Source organism: Athene noctua, chromosome 21 (genome assembly GCF_965140245.1).
Source record: "Athene noctua chromosome 21, bAthNoc1.hap1.1, whole genome shotgun sequence".
NCBI classification, from domain to species: Eukaryota; Metazoa; Chordata; class Aves; order Strigiformes; family Strigidae; genus Athene; species Athene noctua.
Window position 1 is genome coordinate 5,234,223 of NC_134057.1, and position 19,383 is coordinate 5,253,605.

The 19,383-nt window shown below is 46.7% G+C and overlaps 1 protein-coding gene across 1 annotated transcript in view; it reads right to left on the bottom strand.

Annotated features, from left to right (window-relative positions):
* Positions 1-19,383, bottom strand: part of COL13A1 (collagen type XIII alpha 1 chain) — a 92,513-nt gene that overhangs the window by 8,584 nt on the left and 64,546 nt on the right. The window contains exons 23-40 of the mRNA XM_074924327.1: positions 18,752-18,805; positions 17,622-17,708; positions 16,856-16,909; positions 16,616-16,660; positions 15,908-15,976; positions 15,316-15,339; positions 14,221-14,274; positions 13,647-13,691; positions 13,173-13,325; positions 12,252-12,350; positions 11,581-11,634; positions 10,717-10,758; positions 10,176-10,202; positions 8,299-8,379; positions 5,724-5,759; positions 3,177-3,230; positions 2,809-2,862; positions 2,027-2,062 (exon numbers count right to left, since the gene is read on the bottom strand). Of these exons, the coding sequence (XP_074780428.1) occupies positions 2,027-2,062; positions 2,809-2,862; positions 3,177-3,230; positions 5,724-5,759; positions 8,299-8,379; positions 10,176-10,202; positions 10,717-10,758; positions 11,581-11,634; positions 12,252-12,350; positions 13,173-13,325; positions 13,647-13,691; positions 14,221-14,274; positions 15,316-15,339; positions 15,908-15,976; positions 16,616-16,660; positions 16,856-16,909; positions 17,622-17,708; positions 18,752-18,805 (1,068 nt within the window). The remainder of the gene's footprint in view (positions 1-2,026; positions 2,063-2,808; positions 2,863-3,176; positions 3,231-5,723; positions 5,760-8,298; positions 8,380-10,175; positions 10,203-10,716; positions 10,759-11,580; positions 11,635-12,251; positions 12,351-13,172; positions 13,326-13,646; positions 13,692-14,220; positions 14,275-15,315; positions 15,340-15,907; positions 15,977-16,615; positions 16,661-16,855; positions 16,910-17,621; positions 17,709-18,751; positions 18,806-19,383) is intronic.

A 19,383-nucleotide genomic window follows, 5' to 3' on the forward strand; every position in this document is an offset into this window, starting at 1 on the left:
CAAATGAATACATCTCCCACTTCCAAAGAGGTGGGTGTTGTATCCCAGCCCCGTGTGGAACAGGTCACGAGTGGAGCGTTGCCTTCTCTTTTTCACTTCACAGCTTGCTTCTTGTTTGTTTTGAAGTCTCCTGGCTGATTGTCACCACAGTTTTGCCAGCAGTTGGGAGAGACTGTTTCACGCTTCTGAGGTTCTGACCCAGAAGCCATATGTCCCAATGTAGGGGAGACCTAGCGCTCAGCTGGGGATACCGGGCTGCAGAGCAAATCCTGGGGAGCCAGCACCGAGTGCAGTTCTGCCAGGTGGTACTTGTCAGATGTCTCTAATGACTTCAAAGGGATGGAGGTATTCAGACATAACAGCTGTATAAAGGGGCCTCACCAAAACTGTATTGTTTAACTCCTGTAAGTACTAGTAACCTGTTCACAATTTTTGAAGAGAGGCAGGAGTGAGGGGAAGCCCCTGTACAAAGATTCAGTGGGAAAAGGGACATTTTCTAGGATCCCACCTGTAAAGACTTGCCCATTTACCATCTCAGGTTTCTCACACTTTTTCAAAATATTGGTTGCAGTGAGGCAAAGTGCATGCGTGCTTCAAGGGGCCAGCAAATCTTCCCACTTACGCTTCACAACTCATACTCTACTAGGAGGTTCAGCTTCTCCCAGTTTTTGCAAGAGCTCAGAGAAATCCTGTCTCCAGCTACTGAAATATCCTTATTTTAAGTAAAATACCCAGTTTAAAAGCCAACTGAAAAAGTCTAGGAGTTATGTTAAAGTTATTTTTTTTTAGAAGCAATGCAAACAAAACAAAAGGAATCTTAATGAAAAGGAAGTTAAGAAGCAAAGCCAGAAATGCAATGATTAAAAAAGGGGAGAACCTTGGAGCTCCCATGAAACTTGGACCTTTCTCCCCTAGTTTAAGATGCCAGTTGGCTACTGCTTTCCAAAATTGCCCATTCTGTGCAGAGTTAGGTCAGAAATACTTTGCAGATAAAGGACAGAGAACACTCACTATGTATCAGAAGCAAATTCATATAATGAAATCACCGCACGGGCGCATGCACTATAAAACTTTACATTTTCACATAAACTTAGGTGATACCAGAGTCTTATGAAGAGAAGGTGTATTTATGAGTGCATGCATAAAGACATACACATGTGTACCACATTGAACTGCTTGACATATTTATATGACTGTAATCTTACAAAGACTCTAATACAGAAGTAATTTATATTTCTAAATATAAATTATATTCAACTATAGTTCTCAACTGGTTTTATCAAAAAGATTCAGAGCCTTAACAGGCAAGAAATTCCTTATGTTGTGGAAAACCTGAGGTAAAAGCAAGCTGCTGCTCAACATGCACTTTTTAGTAATGTTTATCTTTCTATAACACAGGTGGTATGAGAGAAAAGCAGCCATTCACATTTACTGCTTTTGACCCAACTCTTCACCATCACATTCATTCAGGACAATGCCTGTGGAGACTTCATGCCTGACCCTTTAAGGTAGGCAAATTTAATTTAACTTATCCAAATTTCCATCTTCCAAATGCTCTGGAGGGTCATTTGCTAGAGGGCAACTTTTTTTTTTTTTTCTTTTTTCATGCTTCAGGGGGAATTTAGAAGTAATGTAATAAGATTTGTTGGCTCCACCTCAGTTAACCCTCATGTGAATCCCTGCACACATCAGTAAATAGATAAGCAGGATTTCCTAAAGCATGCCACGTTGGCCTAACTCTACTACACATGAAGTCCCGTGCTTCAGTGAGAACAGAGCTATGACAACAAGGAACACGTTAGAAAATCCCTGTTACAGCTTTCAGATAGATGTATCACAATGTCCCAGGGTGATAATACGAGCTACAGGTATCACCTTCTAAAGTACAAGTTTGTAAAGTCACTTATATGAAGGTCTAGCAGACAGAATTACATGCTAGCTACTTGAGGTTGCTCAGGAGTTAACCAGTCTATCACTTTGTGAAGGCATTAGTAACTAAATACAAGAAATTTGCCTGGTAACTTACCCGGATTCCTTTGTCACCAGGTAGACCTTGTAAACCCTGAAATACATCAACGCAAAAATAAATATTTTAAAACAAGTAGGCCCCGTTGTATTCCCACTCAAAAAGAAGAATGTATGCCCAGGAGTTTGTTTTTGCCATTTGTATCAATCGCTTCTAATGAACCAAAGCTTTTCCAGCAGACAGCCTCCTCTTCACCCCCATTAGGCCATCCAGGGTTGTAACACCACTACGACTACTCTAAGGGTTCGTCAGATAAAAAACAATCTAGTTTAGAGAATGCAGTCCCGGAAAAAAACAGCAAAGTTTCTTTTCTGTGTTAAACAACGAAGCAGCTCCATGATTACATAAAACTAGAGTTCCAACACCGGCCCCATTTTTGCAAAAAGTAATCCCAAACAGTGGAGTGCCTCACTGGAGGCAGCTTTTGTCACTGCAGTGACAGGTGGAAGGCAGGCACCCAAGCCGTGGAAAGTTTAAACAGGGCAGACGTGCTCAGAGCAGTGTTTTGGACTGAGATATGTATTCTGGGAGTCCCATGCAGCTTCTTTTGGTAGTTTGAGGACCAAGGTGAATTAACAGTTTCCCTTCAGCTTCATCGAACTCATTCTGAATCATTGCTCTGAAGCTACCGAGCTCTTTCTCCTGCTCCCACAGCGTACACGAGTTGGTTCTTTACCACCTAACCTAGCTGAAATCACACATGCTGTATCACAGTGGCATCTTAAGCTATCAGCCACAGCAAGGACACAGGCACTGGAGATCCCTAGCGCTCCCATACTTACAGGAAGCCCTGCTGGCCCCATTGGTCCTACAACTCCAGGATCTCCTTTACTGCCCTGAAATGGAGACAAAAGAGAAGAAATTGTTACATTCCTATTCAGTACAAACAGGCAGCACAGCAGTGGCTACAGCAGCACTACAGGGAAAAAAAAAAAAAAAAAAAAAAAAAAAGTAAAGCATGTGCTTCAAACCACCTAAAAACCCCAAAGATGAGATACTCAAAAATCAAAGAGGTCCAGCTGAGGGTCTTACACACGCAAAGAGAGAGTAGTTCCAGCTTTAGAAAAACTCTAGACCTTCTCTATCCCAGAGAAGTTGTGGTATCTTCAAAGAAACTACAGAGCATTGACCAGTTCTGAAGCAAACTCACCCTTTCACCTTTTGGTCCTGCTGGTCCCGAAACCCCAATTGGTCCTGGAGTGCCCTGTAGTTGTAGGAAGGGAAACACATCAGGACATTTTTATCCTAGGGCCTCATTAAAGCCAGGAGACACTGCTGCTCCTTTAGGAAAAAGCACAGCTGGGAAGGACAGTCTGGTGGTGGAAGGCATCTAGCACCACTACAGCTTTCAGTGTTGGTGGCGATGGATTTGAAGTAGCTGTTATTAGGCAGTGTTCAATCACACCAGCAACATTTTACAGAGCCTTATTTTTAATTTTGAAGCTATCTTGTGACAATTATTACAACAGGCATTTCTACAGTTCCACAGGAGAATAATTTTTTCTCTCTAGTTTATGTCAGACAAGGCTGAAAGCTGTAGCAGAATAAAGGCCATTTAGATACATGATAAGCATTTTTCTTTATTTCTTATTTTCTTTTCCCCCCCTGGAGTCAGTTGAGTTGAGCAAAAACGAAAGATTTGGTTACTTGGTGGCAGGCAGCCAGTCAGTCATGCAAGTTGAAAGACACCATGCTGCAGAGATGAACGCAGATGCACACATACACAGATGCAAACTGAGAGGAGTATCATTCAGTCCCAGTCCCTCGGTTCCCTTTTTGCCATTTACGTTGCTCCACCAGGCTCTCAATCAGCTGACAGGAAAACCCAGTCTTTCTGCTACCCCTGTGACACAGGGGCTGTCTCCCACCAGCGTACCAAACGCACTTCCCAGTGCTGCTGAGACTTGCTTGGGCTTTGGAAAATCAGCCCAACCAAAGCTTATCTTTAACGTGGGCAATACAGCAGCTAGGCAATAGTCCTTCTGGCTAAGAAAATGATTCAGGCACTTTCAACTCTGTATAGACTCCTCAAACTTGTTGTGGAGTATCCCCTGATGGGAGGGTCTCTTGCAGCTCTCCCAGACCACATTCTGCAGTTCAGATAAAGTACAGCCTTTAAATTTGTAGTACACCTACGTAAAAATATAGTTTAGAGGTTATATAGGTGTTTACCTTCCTAACCCTACATCACATACTTACAGGTTGGCAAGAACTTTGCTAACCGTTTGGGTATTGATCTACAACTCCTTCACGGAGCCTCGATGAAGGGATACTTTTGAGGCCCACTACCTGCCCTCTAGGAGGACCAAAGGAGGAAGCTTCTGGAACAGGGAAGTCTTTTTCTAACAAACAGCCTTAAGGAAGAGTCTTGCACTTTTTAATGTGAGCTTTCAATCCTGATTCACTAAAATAACCCCTCTGATGTGCGCAGGATGACTCATGTGGATCAGGAGAGCTTTTCAGACAAGTTAAGATCCGCAGAATATAAGTGGAAAAGTAGTCCATGCAGCACACAACTTCAACGCAGTGAAGGAACTGAGAAAAACCAGGCTCTCCTCAGATTCATGCACAGGAGTTCACATCATGGAAATCTTAATTGCCTGCACATATGCATCATTTCGTGCCATGAAATACACTGAGATCTCACCTGCACATTTATAAAATTAAATCTACAATTTCCCAAAACAAGTTAGCGTCTAAGCTGCCATTCAGATTCAGTTCAGAAGTTACAGAGCAGCTGAATTTTTTCCAGTTATGCTAAGGAGGAGAAATTGTTTTTCCTTTTTAAATAGCCAAATGGATTGTACATGGATGATGTGTGATTACCCAAGAGGAATTAAAAATATTTGGCCCCTATTTAACAGCTGTTACCCAAGAATAGCAGAATGGTTTGCATAACCAGGTTAGCATCACTCGTCTCATTCTGAATTTGAGAGACTAAGCAGCTTAGGCACAAGGAGCATGCCTTCATGTCTCACAGTGAGTTAGCAACAAGAGGTGGGACTCTTGCATCTTCCTGCTCCACTATGAGATGTCGCTACCTCTCAGATGTATAGACTGGACCCGACCCCACCCCACTGCCCCCACCCCCAGGTATCTGGGACTAAGGAAAACATGTGTGGAAGTTGCACGGCATTCTGCTGCTGAGAGCTGAAGGGCTAGTCCTGCCTGCAGAAGGTCTTTTAGATGCAACCTCTCCTGGTGAGATGCTTATCTCTCCTCTATGGAGAGATGCCTGCAACCCATGGCAACGCAGCCTTAAGTGCCGTGTGTGAAAACAACACACAAAGCTTTTTACAGGACAAAACACACTGGCATTGTCAAGCCTAAACAAAACCAAAGAGCTACTGTCATGAAAAGGCGCTTAGCAAGGCTACCTCGGAGAACAGAGAACGACAGGATGGAGACCCCTCACAATAAAGAGGACAGGAGAGCAGAGCATTGCGGAACCATGCAGAGGTTTCGTTCATCTTGTTATTGGATAAAAAGGAACAAGTAGGCTGTGATCCCAGGATCGCAGCATCAAAAAAGACAGGCATGTGACATCACTTCTCAGTCTAAGTTTAACCCCCCCTCCCAAGCCTGCTTTGGAGAAAAGAAGGTTATTCCTGGTGTAAACGAGACTGTGGCGGAAGAGACAAGACAAATCACGATACTGGGAAGGAGGAACGTAGGGTAACGGAGAAATGGAACTCACCGGTGGTCCAGGCCTGCCGTCTAAACCTGAAGCACCCTGAACAGATGGGGGAGGGTTAACAAAAACAAGGCAAGAGGAGAGGGGAGGAGGGTGAGGGGGAAAGGAGAAGGGAGGGGAGAGGTGAGTGAAGCAGTGACTTGAGACAAACATATGCTTGCAATAAACAAAAATTAAGATCTCAAGGACAGGTGATGGTACTTACAAGCAAACCAACAAAAACATAGAAACACTGAGTACATATAATGTTGACCTGCAACTTTCAGATCCCCTTGAGAATGCAAACTTCCCTCTCAGTGCCACCAAGAAAACCCCCGAGGAAGAAGTTGTTCTGTGACAGGTGATGAAAAGGACAATGTGACAGCAGAGTTGAAACCTGCCTCGTTTTTGTGGCAGGCTGGGCAACACAGATGAGACACGAGGCTCAGGGGCTCAGAGGCCTATGGTCACAGAGGCATTTACAGGGAGTGCAGAGCCATCAGCCGTTCAAGTTCCTACCAAGAAACTCAGGTCCTGTCGGTACACACGTAGTCAGCTGCAGGCTTGCTCCACTCCACATCCAGTTGTTTGGAGGCTTATAAAACAGGTGGCTCATCTTCCTGTGTCACCAGTGCAGATTTATACCAGATTGAGATTAAGTGGCACTTTTCTGTCTGCTTGGCTCTTGCCCTGAATTTCCTCATCCATAAGACCTAACAGTGGTTCTGCCTAAGGCCCATCTAGCCCAGTGTCTTGTCTCTGATGGTGCTCAGGAGAGAAATCTTTGGTAAAATATAAATACTAAATACTGAGTCTTCCTCTGCTTGAGTATGACAAATTCCTCAGCTTGGCCATACAGAGAAGCCCAAGGCTACTGCAGACAATCAGTGCTGAAACGTGCTGAAATTCTGGCAGGATGTCAAGCCCTAGGTCACACATGAAAAGGCAGCAGATCCAGCAGAGGGATTTTACAGAGTCTGTCTTTGAAATATTTCAGTACCTCTTTGACACTGCATTTAGTTTGACAGGCTGAAAACACCCTGGATCAGGCATGGAAAACTTAGGAAGAGACTGAAGTAGCTTGAGGAGGATACAAGGTCCACAATCTCTCTCTGTTCTTACTAACAGCTCAGTAATTGTGCTCCCTAGCTGGCCAGCTGATACTGTTGCTCCAAACCAAAACATTTCTAAGAGGACACTTCCAAGCCAGTCTTCCCCACTCTGCAGCTCAGGAAAAGTGATGCAAAAAGCCAAGTGACCCTGGCTTCTCACGGGGGTCACTGCTGTAGGAGAACCAGCTAGCACGTTCCCTGCTACACTGGTGAGCTTGGCAGGATAATTGCTGGGGTACTTTCTGCTCAGGCTGTCGCAAGAACCTCCTCCTTCTGTCCACAGACTTGAGAGGATAACCCTTTACACAGAAAGCTTCCATTTGCATTTCTCAAGGCAAAATGGGGACTGCGTTTTTTGCTTTTTTTGCTTCTCACTGCTTCCCTGAGGCATAATCCTTTGCATCTGAACCTTTTGAAAGTATTGCTTTCTCCCCACTGGCTCTGCATGGAGCACAGTGAATACACTCATGAGGAGGTCACTTGAGTGCCTAAAGTTAGATGAGATGCATCCAGGCCTAGAAGGTAACTGCTATATAGCACAACTAAAAAGAGGAAAACATTTTACAAACAAAGACATGCACATTTCAGGCAAAGTCAGGGACAAGGGATCTGGGTGGTCGAACACAGGCTGACAAAGTCACACAGTACACAAGATGCGCTTTGCAGTGCTTGTTTCCAGGCAGTAGTTTCAGCAAAGGAAGAGGGTGTGCTCTGCCACCACTGCTTTTTATGGAGAGAGAATTTGGGGGCTGGCAGAGCAACAGGGTGGGACTAAGTTACCACTAACTAGTTATCAGCTGTCAGCTCAGACCATGGGTGAAGAGGCTTTTAGCAAATGTGAGCCAAGAGCTTCACAAAGTCTTCAAGTTCATATCTAAAGCTCCTGTACCTTCTTTATAATTCTGCCACAATTCCTCCTTGCTAAGTTAAGCAGCGCACTAACACTAGTCTAATGTGACCTAACACTAGTCTAATGTGACTGAGTTCCTGTACAGCAGGGACCACAGCACGCCTCTACCGTGCCAGGAGAAACATTGATTCCATGGCAGAAGTGACAGGAAAGTTCTGGCTGGTGAAGAAGCCGGATGCACTCAGAACCACCGAGCTTTTGTACAAAGCTTGGCCCAGGTGACAAACGGCTGGGAAGGTGTTTCCTTTTCCATGTCTTTTTGGCTTCTGTTTCTGGTCTTGCCCCACTGCCCTGAAGTGCAAAGAACCCACAGGAAAGCTACTGTTTGTTTTTCCCAGTCCCGCCAGAAACGGGAAGAATGAAAGTGATCACTGATCTATTTAACAGATCTAAAAGAGGAAGGTCCTGTACAGAAATTGAGGCTTTAAGTTTAAAAAGCAAAGGCACAGTTATTTATAGATCATCTCATTCTTTGACTTTCCATATCAAATCCCTGCGTGTGTCTCCTATTGAGGGATCTTTTTACAGCTGATATGAGTTTGGCTCATAAAGTGCTGCTTGCTTCCTGGATACTTACGGGTAATCCCAGTGGCCCTCTGTCTCCTTTTTCACCCTGGGCACCCTTCTCTCCTTTCATTCCATCAATCCCTGCTTCCCCCTAAAGGAAGGATGGAACAGAAAATAAACCCACTGTAACAGCACTTACTAACGAACATGCCTCCCTGCAGAGAGCGCCGAAGCAGCAGGGAGAACACAAGAGGCAGAAATGCTTTAGCCTGCTTCTCAGCCCTGTCTGAAGAAAACCAGTATCAGTCAAATGACCCTGTGTGAGCACCTGCTGTGAGTCAGTGGCAGCAAGAGGAAACTCAGGCTCGGTGTGTAAAGACGGTCAAAGCTGAGCTCACTTCTGTGTTGCTCTCCCCGCTATTGCAGGGAGTGTCAGGTAAATGTGAATAACCAGAAGTTATCTGGTAGGGTGGTCTTACATTTTAAGATGTGGATTCACTGGAAGCGAACGGCAGGTGTCTATAAGCTTTGAAGAAAAATCACACTGAAATATTTTTTGGAAAGACTTTTGTAAATGCAAAAGCATCAGTTTCAAAATTTGGGGGAAAATAATTTCATCATTCCTTTTCCAACTGTATTTTTTAATTTCTGTATTATTAACTACAAAGCAATATTAAACAAAATATTCATTTTTCCTAGATCCAAAATGTGACCCACAGCTTTTTTCCTCCCCACTCCTGATCATAAGGCATTTTAAAACATTATCTTGGTTGCATTTTGAAACAAAAGTGTCAGGAGAACAGAGTTTGGACAGAAACAGTAAGCCTGCTTGCTGTACTCTTTTGGAATTATAAGACACCACACTGCTGGCTCACTCTACAGCACTCCAGTTTCCATACAGCCACGCATCACTGCCATACAGCACTATTTGGCTTAGGCGCATACCTGGAGGAGCTACTCATTTCTGACATGACTGCAAAGGATATAAAATGCTCTTCCTCCCCACTACAAAAAGACTTATTACAGTTTGCAAAGATGGAACAAAACCTTCCACACACAGGACATCCCATTGCACCTGGTAATTAAGCCTACACAGATCCTCTGTTCAAGGAGAAAGTGGTGTGGTACTCCCTCTGCCCAGAATCCAGTCTGTGCTGTGCCAGACTCTCACCTGCATTTGTTTGGCACATACCCTAAAGAAACTGCATTTTATGGAAATTTCCCAGACACTTGATAGCAGTGCCTAGTGAGTTACAGACAAGCAAGGCAGATAACTGTATCTGTAATCAACACCTGGAGAAAAGATGAATCACGATAAACACACCATCCCCTTTAGCACCCAGATAGTGCTGGCAGCCAAATTCTAAGCATAACCAGAAGAATTAAGACACTTTCCACATTTTCCAATCTTTGCCAAGAATGCCAGAGGAAAAACGCAGCTCTCCTTGAACATTTCCACTCAAATATTTTTTCATCTACGTACTGTTTTATGGCAGGCAAACCAGTCTCCATTTAGATGGAGATTAGAAAGCTTCTTATCACCAAGAACAGTGAAGTTCCTGAGTGGCGTTACAGCAGAATTTACAGGGTATAGAACCTGGCTAATTTTAAGCTAGAGCTCAGTTACTTAGGATTGTATGACAGGCTGCCCATCCTGCTGTACAGACCTTCACCCTTCAGACAGATTTCAACTAAGTTCTCATGGGAAGATTTCCAAGGGCCAGTGACTTCCCACTTCTTTGCATGAAAACCGGAGAGAATGATCAGTTTTCTGGGTCCTAAAGTGAGAGCTGCTAATCCATTTCCTTCAAGGAAATATCCAGAAGGATTTGTCCTCTTACCAAGATGGAAGTAACATTTGAAAGCTAGGAAGTTGTTACTGGAGAGAATTCTTGCACCTGGGACAACTCCAGCAAGATTTCAGGATGCAATGTTTTGCAGCCTTACCTTCGGTCCTGGGAGGCCCTGAAGACCCTGTGTTTGGGTTGAGAGACAAGGTATGAGTAATGTTTAAGGATGTGCTTTAAAATCCAGGTATCACAGTTCAGCATGCAGTATAGAGCTTTCACTTTCTGTCACACTGAGGGCACAAATGCTTAGCCCGAAGGCCTCTTTATTTGTGTAAAGGGCACTTCATGTACTGTTTTCATCTCGTAATGAGGAGGCTCTCGCCAAGAACAACCTGGCAGTGGGCCAGGCTTGCTATTAAGACCATTTCTGCAGCTGATCCCTTTAATCCCATCCATCCCATCTTGCTGCTGTCTTCCCTTTCATCTCAGACTAACATAACCTTCTCTCTTTACCTACCCAGCCCATCATAGCTCTGACCTACCCTGGGGGGTGGTTTTGGAGGTGATACTAAGCATGTTCCTGTTTCAATGCTGAAGTGTTTCTGGCTGTTTTCTCTGCCCAGAACCCTCCTCAGCCACTTCCCGCTCTATCCTCATTCCCAGTGCCTTGCTCCTCAGGTGAATCGCTGAATACTTACTGGAGGTCCTGGCGGGCCTTGGGGTCCAGGGGGGCCAGATATCTAGAAAGCAATGCAAGAGAAGTCAGTGTCCTAATCTGCTGTCCTCAGCAGGTGAAGGGGAACTGCTCAGAGGGGAGGCAGGGCACAGGGTGCAGCAGAGCTCTACCAGGCTTGGAAAACTGGACTTCCCCTAAGGACTGCATTAGGAAGCAGCAGCAATCCAGGACAGAGTGACTGAGAAGCAGCAGCAGGACTCTGGGGAGGGTTATGCAGCAGATGCAGATATTCAGGAGGAGGGAAAGCAGTGAGGTTTTTCCAGACAAGGGTCCAATTCCACTACTCTACCACTGTTCCTGTAAGGAGGCACAAGGTCAACAGCTAGCAGCTGTTTCAAAAGACGGGAAAGAAGGTGGCTGGCTCCACACAGAGAGAGGAGTGTGTTGATAGCCTGTGGGACTCCCTCCTGCAGGGAACTACAGAAGCTAGAGGTGAGCTTTGAGGAGAGAATGGACAAATTCAAGAACCCAGAATCTACTGAAAAAAAAAATATATATAGATACATGCAAGTATTGTTCAGGAAATCCCTTCACCACAAATGCCAAGGAAAATATTTGTTATGCTTTCCCTGACCTTCTAATTCTTCCCTAGGCATTCATTATTGAGTGCTTGTCGTGAGCTAGACTCTTCTTGTGTAAGGGAGAAGTAGGGCATCGGGAACCAGAGGTGGCTGGCAGTTCAGCCTCGCAAGATGAAGTCTGCTGTCCTCAGTGAAGGGTGTTGTCATAAGAGGGTGGGATGTGCAGGTTTTCAGCAAGGACTGCTGCCAAATCTTCCCTCCCCTACCGCTGAGATTGCAGAAGGAACATGAGAAAGGTGACCTACCGATTCTCCCAGACTTCCTTTGTCTCCACGCTCCCCAGGCTCACCCTTCTCTCCCTGCACACAACAACAGACCCTGTCACCAACAGCTGCACTCTGAAGTCTCTCTCCATCAGAAACTATCTGTTAACCACCCACATTCCGGCAAGCAGCAGTTCCCCAATGGAGGAGTGGGAACGTACCATGTACTTCACAAAGAGCTCGCCTGTGGCTCTCCTGCACCTCTGCTTCCAGAGGAGACACCCTACACAAAGGGAGGCCCCCAGGAGCGCTATCTCATGGCTGTGCGAGGGGAGTGCCACAGGACTTTGCTTTGCCTTTCCCCAACAGCAGCCTGATGGCTCTCTGCTGCACTACAGCCTCTAAGGGAGGGAGCATGGCAAGCAGGTTGACAACGGTGTCATGCTGCCAGCAAACTAAGCATCCCAGCTGACTTAGCCACGCAGGCTCTGCAGGCAGCTGCCAGAGCCAGAACCACCCAACAGCAAGAGGAGCAGATGCCCAGGTGGCCCCTGCCTGCTGCTGGAGACCTGATGGACATTCAATGACACCTCAACACCTAACTGGGGCTCCCAAGACACTCAGCACTTTGAGAAAGGAACCCTTTGTGTGTTGCTCTATGCTGTTTTCTCTTTGCCAAGCAGGAAAGAGCAGCCTATCTTTTTCACTCTTACTGTCAATCCTGGAAGTCCAATGGGACCTGGCAATCCTGACGGTCCTGGCATCCCTTGGTCACCTCGTTCGCCCTTCTCTCCAGTGGGGCCATCAAGACCCTACGGATCAAGAAATATTTGTGGATTTTTTGCAAGGCTATGTCACGCAGACATATGAGACATCATTGTAAGAGCTGAGGCTGACTCTGGTCATTCCCAAAACACACTGAAAACTCCAGACAACCATTAGGTGCTCAGGGAAATGCAGAACTTTGCTAGTATTGAAACCAGACAGGCACACGCCTGAACATCCTCCTGTCATTGTGGATGTGCCAGTCCCCAGAGTGGGATATGGTACTGCTTTCCTGCCTCCAAGTTCTGCTCACGGTTATGCAGTTTGCTGGAGTCCATGCTAGAAAGCACTCCCCAATAGCCAGCTGTTGTGACAGCAAGAGCTTTATCCTAGTAATCTTGTAGAGAGGCAGAAACTCATTGCATAAAACCCTCTCGGCTACTGCTGGGGATACAGAAATTGAGACAGACTGAAGCTGGGAGAGTGGGCACTCTGTTCCAGTTAGTGGCAGGGATGTAGGGGGTTACCCCATGCAGTTGCCCTCCTAGGAGGGCATGTGTGCTGGTCAGTCAGGCCTGCTTGCTTACAGCGGTGTTTCAGTTTAAGCAAAACACTGAGCAGCAAGCTGAGGAAGTGACACGGTGCCCAGAGAGCAGGGCAGGTGGCTGGGGACAGCCACGCCAGCAAGATGGACAACACATCTGCCAGGGGGCCAAGATCTCGCTTCTGTATTGGCACACTGCATACAGCAGCAGCCAGGTTCCTCTAGCACCCACCTCGCAGGGGCTCTGAGGTATCCAAGAAGTCCCAGGGCCTTGCTCCATAACCTGGATACCCAGCAGTGCTCCAAGAGGCTTCCATTTACTCACCGGTGAGCCAGCTTGTCCTGGCTCTCCTTTATCTCCCTTCTGTCCTGTGACCCCGATATGGCCTGGCTCTCCCTTTATTCCAGGTGGTCCATCCTTTCCTGGTAGTCCATGAGGGCCAGGGGGGCCCATTTCTCCAGGCTTGCCACGTGGTCCCTGAAAGAAATCCACACAAAGTGAAACATTTACAGGTAAGAGTAAGGTTACTCTTGCAGAGCAACTCCCTGGCCCAAAGCCTCTTTCACTGCTCATCCTCTCACACCTTTGAGGAGTCACGGGCAGGACAAAGTAGGTTTGCCATGCCACCTCAGCCACTCCTTATAAGTTAGGACTTTGATAAGCCGTTAATGCTCATTTTTGTGAAGCAAAGTACTTTCTTCCCCTGTGGGAAAAGCAACTGTGCAATGTCAGTGACAGAGATGGAACATACTAAGACCACCAAAGGAAAGAGCCATCCACAGAGGTACCATGTCTTACCTTTTCTCCATCATGGCCTGGAGGACCTGGCAAGCCAATTTCACCCTGAAACACAGAATTGTGACTTTGGCAGTTTGAAAGCAGTTGTTTTGACTCCTTCTGAGTGGCACTGCAATGATGAAGTGTGGGCATTACAGAAATAGGCTGCAGGGACTCTGGTAACTAATAGTCACAGAAGAAAAAAAGCATGGAAACCTCTGTTGAAACAATACATTGTGTGACTGCCTAAGAACTTCACCAGCCTTGTTTATCCTGACTGATAGTCCACAGCCCCGGTGCTATAACATAGTCCCCAACCAACACAATCCCCGCACAGAGATCAGTTCCCACAAGCTGCTTCCTGAAGGGGAGGGCAAGTAGAAAGGATCTTTCATCGTTCAGATAAGGCATTATCATTGTGAGAAAAGAGATTTTCAGAATATTGTGTATGAGGAGGAGTGGTAGAGGCCAGCAGGACAGTCTGATAGTGCTGGACAGGGACAAAAGGAGCACTGGGGAGGGTTGGGGGGGAGAATTCTGCCTGGATGGCTCCTGTGTTTCCCTTAGCTCTGCAAGTGCTGAACTGAGCGAATACCTTCTGTCCTGGTGGCCCTGGAGGTCCAGCCACACCCGGAAGTCCTGGGGGGCCCTAAATAAAGAAAAACTCATTTTCAGATTATCAACAGGGCTTTTATTTTTGTGTTTTGAAATCAAACATATCTTCTGAATTTAAGGGGAAATCGTAGGGGAATTTTCCCAGGGACTAAAACTGTATTTGCTTGGGAACCCAAGCAATGGAGAGTCCCGAGTGAGCAGCAGACCAGTCCAAAGGGAGTTGGAGATATGTATGTATTTCTTTACATTTTCATGGTAGAAAACAAAAATCACCACAGCCATCTGCTCTTGAAACTGAGATGAACTTAACAATGTTCTCCGTTCCTATCTACAAAAGTATATTTTTAGAATAGAGATCATAGGAACCACTGTACAACTTAGAGCCCAAGCACAGATTAAGCAGAGCTAAATGGCTCTAGTATTTTGAGCAGGTTTCCTGATCAGTCTTGGCAGTTACCACTTTAAGGAGACCTAGGGAGCAGTTTGGCTACTTACACCCGTGCTGCCCTGTCATACTGCATTTTAAAAATCCGTCTTTTGTCCTAACCAGGTTTCTTGTCCTGAGAAGCAAAATACAGGGACACTTTCTCCCTTATTTTGGCTCAAAATAATTACTTTGCCTCTCTTTGTCTTCAAAGGGCTTGTAGTCACTGCTGGTTTAAATGATAAATTTTGTACAGGACTGTTCTGTCAAGTTATCAAAGGTGAAAATATGTCCTCCCCCCAGAAAGCATCCACTGCAGACTGCCAGTATAAGCTTTCATGCAAGGCACTCAAGGCCTCCTTTTTATCTGCTTTGGTCAACCCCCCTTGTTCTTCCCTGTCCCTCTGGAGCACTCCCTGTTCTGAGTAACATGTACTACCTCTTAAAGCAGAGAGATAAAGGGCCTGATTAGAATTCATGTCCCAAGATCATAAGGCAAGATGAGCTCTTCCTTCAGCTGTCAGCTGCCACAACTTTAGCTCCCAACAGCAAAGGCCAAATGTTTTAGCTGCACTTAAATTGTCAGGCCATCTGCTTAGGATGGACTTACAGCTACTTGCTTAAAACCGCATAGAAAAGCTAGGAACTCACCATCAGGGCCAAAGTTCGTATTTCCTAGAAAAAAGTTAAAAAAAAAAATCAGAAAAGGAAAACAGCCATTGGAAAACTAAGCTTTTTCGTGGAGGTCTTTTGTTCTCCGCTAATGTAACACTGACCCAAATGACCAAAGAGCCTACAAAATGAACAAATGTGAAAAAACAAATGAGTTTTGTCTCATGTAGCTGTTATTCTACAATTTCCCCTTTTTTCAAGTAGAAGTCAAGCTAACCCGGAGCTGGGCACAGCTGTTCGCTCACCGCAGACCATCAGTGCACACTTCTGAGGAAGCTTTGCAGTCTGTTTATTCACCATCTACCCCAAGTCATGGGCCACTCCTGAGGGGATTCGCATGACCTCTACATCCACCAGTGTTAATATATCAACTAAACAAGGCGCACAAGTATTTACCAAAACACTGTATGCAGTGAGCTGTGGGCTGGAGGGGCGTATGGAACATACAAGTACTTCCTTTTGCTGCTACTGCTGAGGAAGCAAATGTACATTGTTCCCAGTTTTCTGCGTCCCCTGGGAAACAGTAAAGCACCCAGCAGTCACCTCATGGGACAGGAAGGCAGTCGCTCACCTGGAGAGCTTCACTGATGTTACCATCGTAGTCCATCATTTCATCCTTCCCAGGCTCTCCTTTGGGGCCCTGCAAAATACCAGCTCTTTAGCCAGGGCTTGGGGATTGCCCTTCCCATGGGGTACTCAGAGCTGTGGGTCACCCTGGAAAAGGGCTCTTGGAGGGGTCGGTTTCATGCACCTGCAGTTTTTCATTTGTCGAACAAAGCTCTTGAAAGCACATTTTATAGAGGAAACACTACAGAAGTGTAGTCAGACAAGCCCAGATCACCATGCCATGAGCATCAAAGCTGGCAGGTCTGGTAAGCGGTGAAGCTGAGGCCAGAACCCAGGTACTGGACTGTCTGACTGTTTGTCAGACTCAGGCACACACCAAACACTCTCCTGCTGCCCTTTGCTAATATGTCAAGGGCCTGAGTTCAGAATGGGATCTAGAAACCCACCTCTCCCACAAATGAGTGAGCATTTACCCTGAGGTGGCTTGGAAGACTTTTTTCCCCTAAGGTGGGGGTGTCTTTTGATGAGGGTATGGCGCAGAGAAATGGCCTGTCTCAAACTTAGCCATTGCCCAGCTATAAGGGCTTTTAGTGACAGTGAGAACATCTGTCAAGAAAGCAGAGGCCCAATCTAGACTGTCAGTCTGGTCTCACTATCCTTAGACTCCTCTGAAGGGCTAAAACTCTTCAAGTGTTAGTGGAGGGACACCTACCCTTGGGCCCGTGGGTCCCTGGTCTCCTGGCGAACCAGGTTCCCCCTGTAACAAGAAGAACATGCTGTTAGCAAAGCCCATCCCTTCGCTTGCTCAGACTCCAGGAATTGTTATTCTCTGAAACCATCTGGGACCAGACATCTCAGTTTTAAAATGCTCCTTTTAGCTAAGTTTTGTACACGGAGGAACAAATTTGCAGCTACTGAACCTGGAGCAGGGCTGTGCAGAAGCACTCTGTACCTTTTCCCCCCGTGACCCTGCAGCACCAGGCCGGCCAACGTCACCAGCTTCTCCCTGAGTGAAGAAGAAAGGGAAAGGGATGAGTTTGTATTGTGTGGAGGAGGCATGACTCCACCGACGGCTTTGCATTTCCAGGAGGAAGAACTGCACCAGCCAAGTACCCCTGCCGTGCCTGCATCTCGTCAGGTAACCCTAATCTCCTGGTGTGACTTCACACCAGGTACCCTTCTCTTCCACCCAGTGCAGAGGGAGTATTCAGCATGAAGGCAAGCACCCAATTCAGATCCAAAGGAAGTGCACAGGAGGGCTGTTCCCAGTACATCTGAGACAGGACTTCAAATTTAAGTGTTCATGGTGTCCTTTGCCAAGGAGCAGGATTTTACTGCTGCTGCTCCTTGAGGAGGTAGAAGAGGAAGGGGAGAGGAGACTTGGAGGGCTTCCATCCTGTCTCCCCATCCCCACCCTGCCTTGGGTACCACAGGGTCTAGAGGCTGTCATTGATTCTGAGTGACTGGTTTCTCACAGAGTTTAGAGGGGAGTTTTTTGAACACAAGGAGGGTATTTTCCTCCCAGAAGCACAGTTTACAAATTCTCTCACCTTCAGCATTTAAAACAACAAAATTAAAACACCCTGCAGAACCTGATATCCCTTGGGCAGGTATTCAGAGGTGGGCACAGATGAATGCTACCTTTGCACCTTCCTACACACCTTGTGCTGGGCACAATCCCTCACAGCACACAATGCACTGGAGGAAAAACCACTGACCTTTGGTCCAGGGGGTCCGGGCAGACCTGGAGGGCCAGGTTCTCCTTTACCTCCTGCCAGAGCATTCTCAGCATTTCCCTTCTCTCCCTGTTTACAAGGAAGAACAAGCCATGTGTCACAGTTCAGTCTCTCCATCTCTGTAATTCCACTTGCCACACTGTTGACTGAGAGAGACAGGGCTCAAGACAAGGTGCATCACCTGGCCTCTCGCTAGCCCAAAAACCTCACTGCTCCAGAGCCACCAGCAGCTCAGGGACCAGGCCAACGTAGCTCCGCGTGCAGGCTCCACCTCGAGCCCTGCCAGCAGTCACAGCTATCATCATCCCTCTGGCTGCAGTGCTGCTGCTCGGCCATTCACCAGGGACATATAAAGCTGCCTCATTACCCAGGCTCCAGTTTGAACACAACCATTTTCTTCTACCCTTGAAATTGAGCTGATAAAACCACCTGATGATGGCTTTTTTGGTATGTCTCCCTCTAGAGAGTCATCAGCCAGATAGTCAGCCCTGCAGACCACATCCTTTGCACAGAGCAGATACAAGGAAAGCTTTGCTTGCACCAAGTTGCCGTTACACCCTCATCCTTTCCTGAAATGGCCACTGTCATTCAGTGCACTGGCCCCTTTTCCAAAGCAAAAGCACCCTGTGAAAGCCTGACTTGAGAGGTCTGATTTCTATCCACATCTCAGAGCGCAGGGAAAAAGTCACAGTTTCAGAGTTTAGCTTTAGCTGACCTGCCCTCAGTCTCTCCGAGCACAAGGCTACTCTTCCAACTCGGAGCACGGCAGTGCAGCTCCCAAAACACCCATCTGCTCCTCACACATGGATCTTGGAGCAGGAGGAAGGCTGAAATGCCACGTTACTTCTGAGGTCATGCTTTCAAAGGGAAACTACCAGAACAGGATTCCGTTGCCACGTTCCCAGGACCACAGCCTCCCCCTCACTGCGTGAAGGCGTGCAGTTCCTCACAAAAATCCATCCTTTGTGTGACGCCTGGCTGGGGCTGACACCCAGCTGAGCTCTGCAGAACTCTGCTGTGACAGCAACCTAAGAAGGCATGAGCTGTGGGAGGAGAGAGGAAGGAAAGGGGATGAGATCCCTCCCCCCCTCCAAAATAAAGAATATAAACACCTTCGTGCCAGGGAGTCCAGGAAGCCCAGGGTCACCAGCTCGTCCCTTCTCACCCTGTGGGCAAAACAGACATGGTTAAAGCTGACGCTGCAGGCTTTCCATCCTAGACGAGCAGCCAAAGGATGAGCTGCTCCTGATTTCAAACCCTCCTTCTCTTCCCCAGGGGATTTGATTTTAGTCATCCTCCAGCAGTACCTGCTCAGGCCAATGAACACTGTCTCCTGTCCTTTTGACTTCCTCTGCACATCATTGCCATTTCCCTCCAGAATCCCCACCCCCCACCCCCCCCCTCCCCGTGCATCTTCCTCATCACTCTGGTCTGCTAAACCCTTTTTCCTGTCAGTCCTTCAGCACAGGCTCTCCCCATTCCATATACCCAGAGAAGTTGTTGCCCAGGGAGAATATTATTTGGAGTGCAGGACTTTTTTCGTGCTCTGGCAGAGTTTGGCTCTTTTCACAGAAACTGTCCACTGCTTGAGTCCATCCCAGTTTTCACACCTCCCCATTACACTGTGAATTACTTTGCTTTGGCAAAGATCTCACAACCAACATTCCCACACCTCCCCCCAAGAGGCATTTCCTGCTCCTGTTCCCTAACTCCAAATCCCAGTCTCACCATGCTCTTAAAAAAA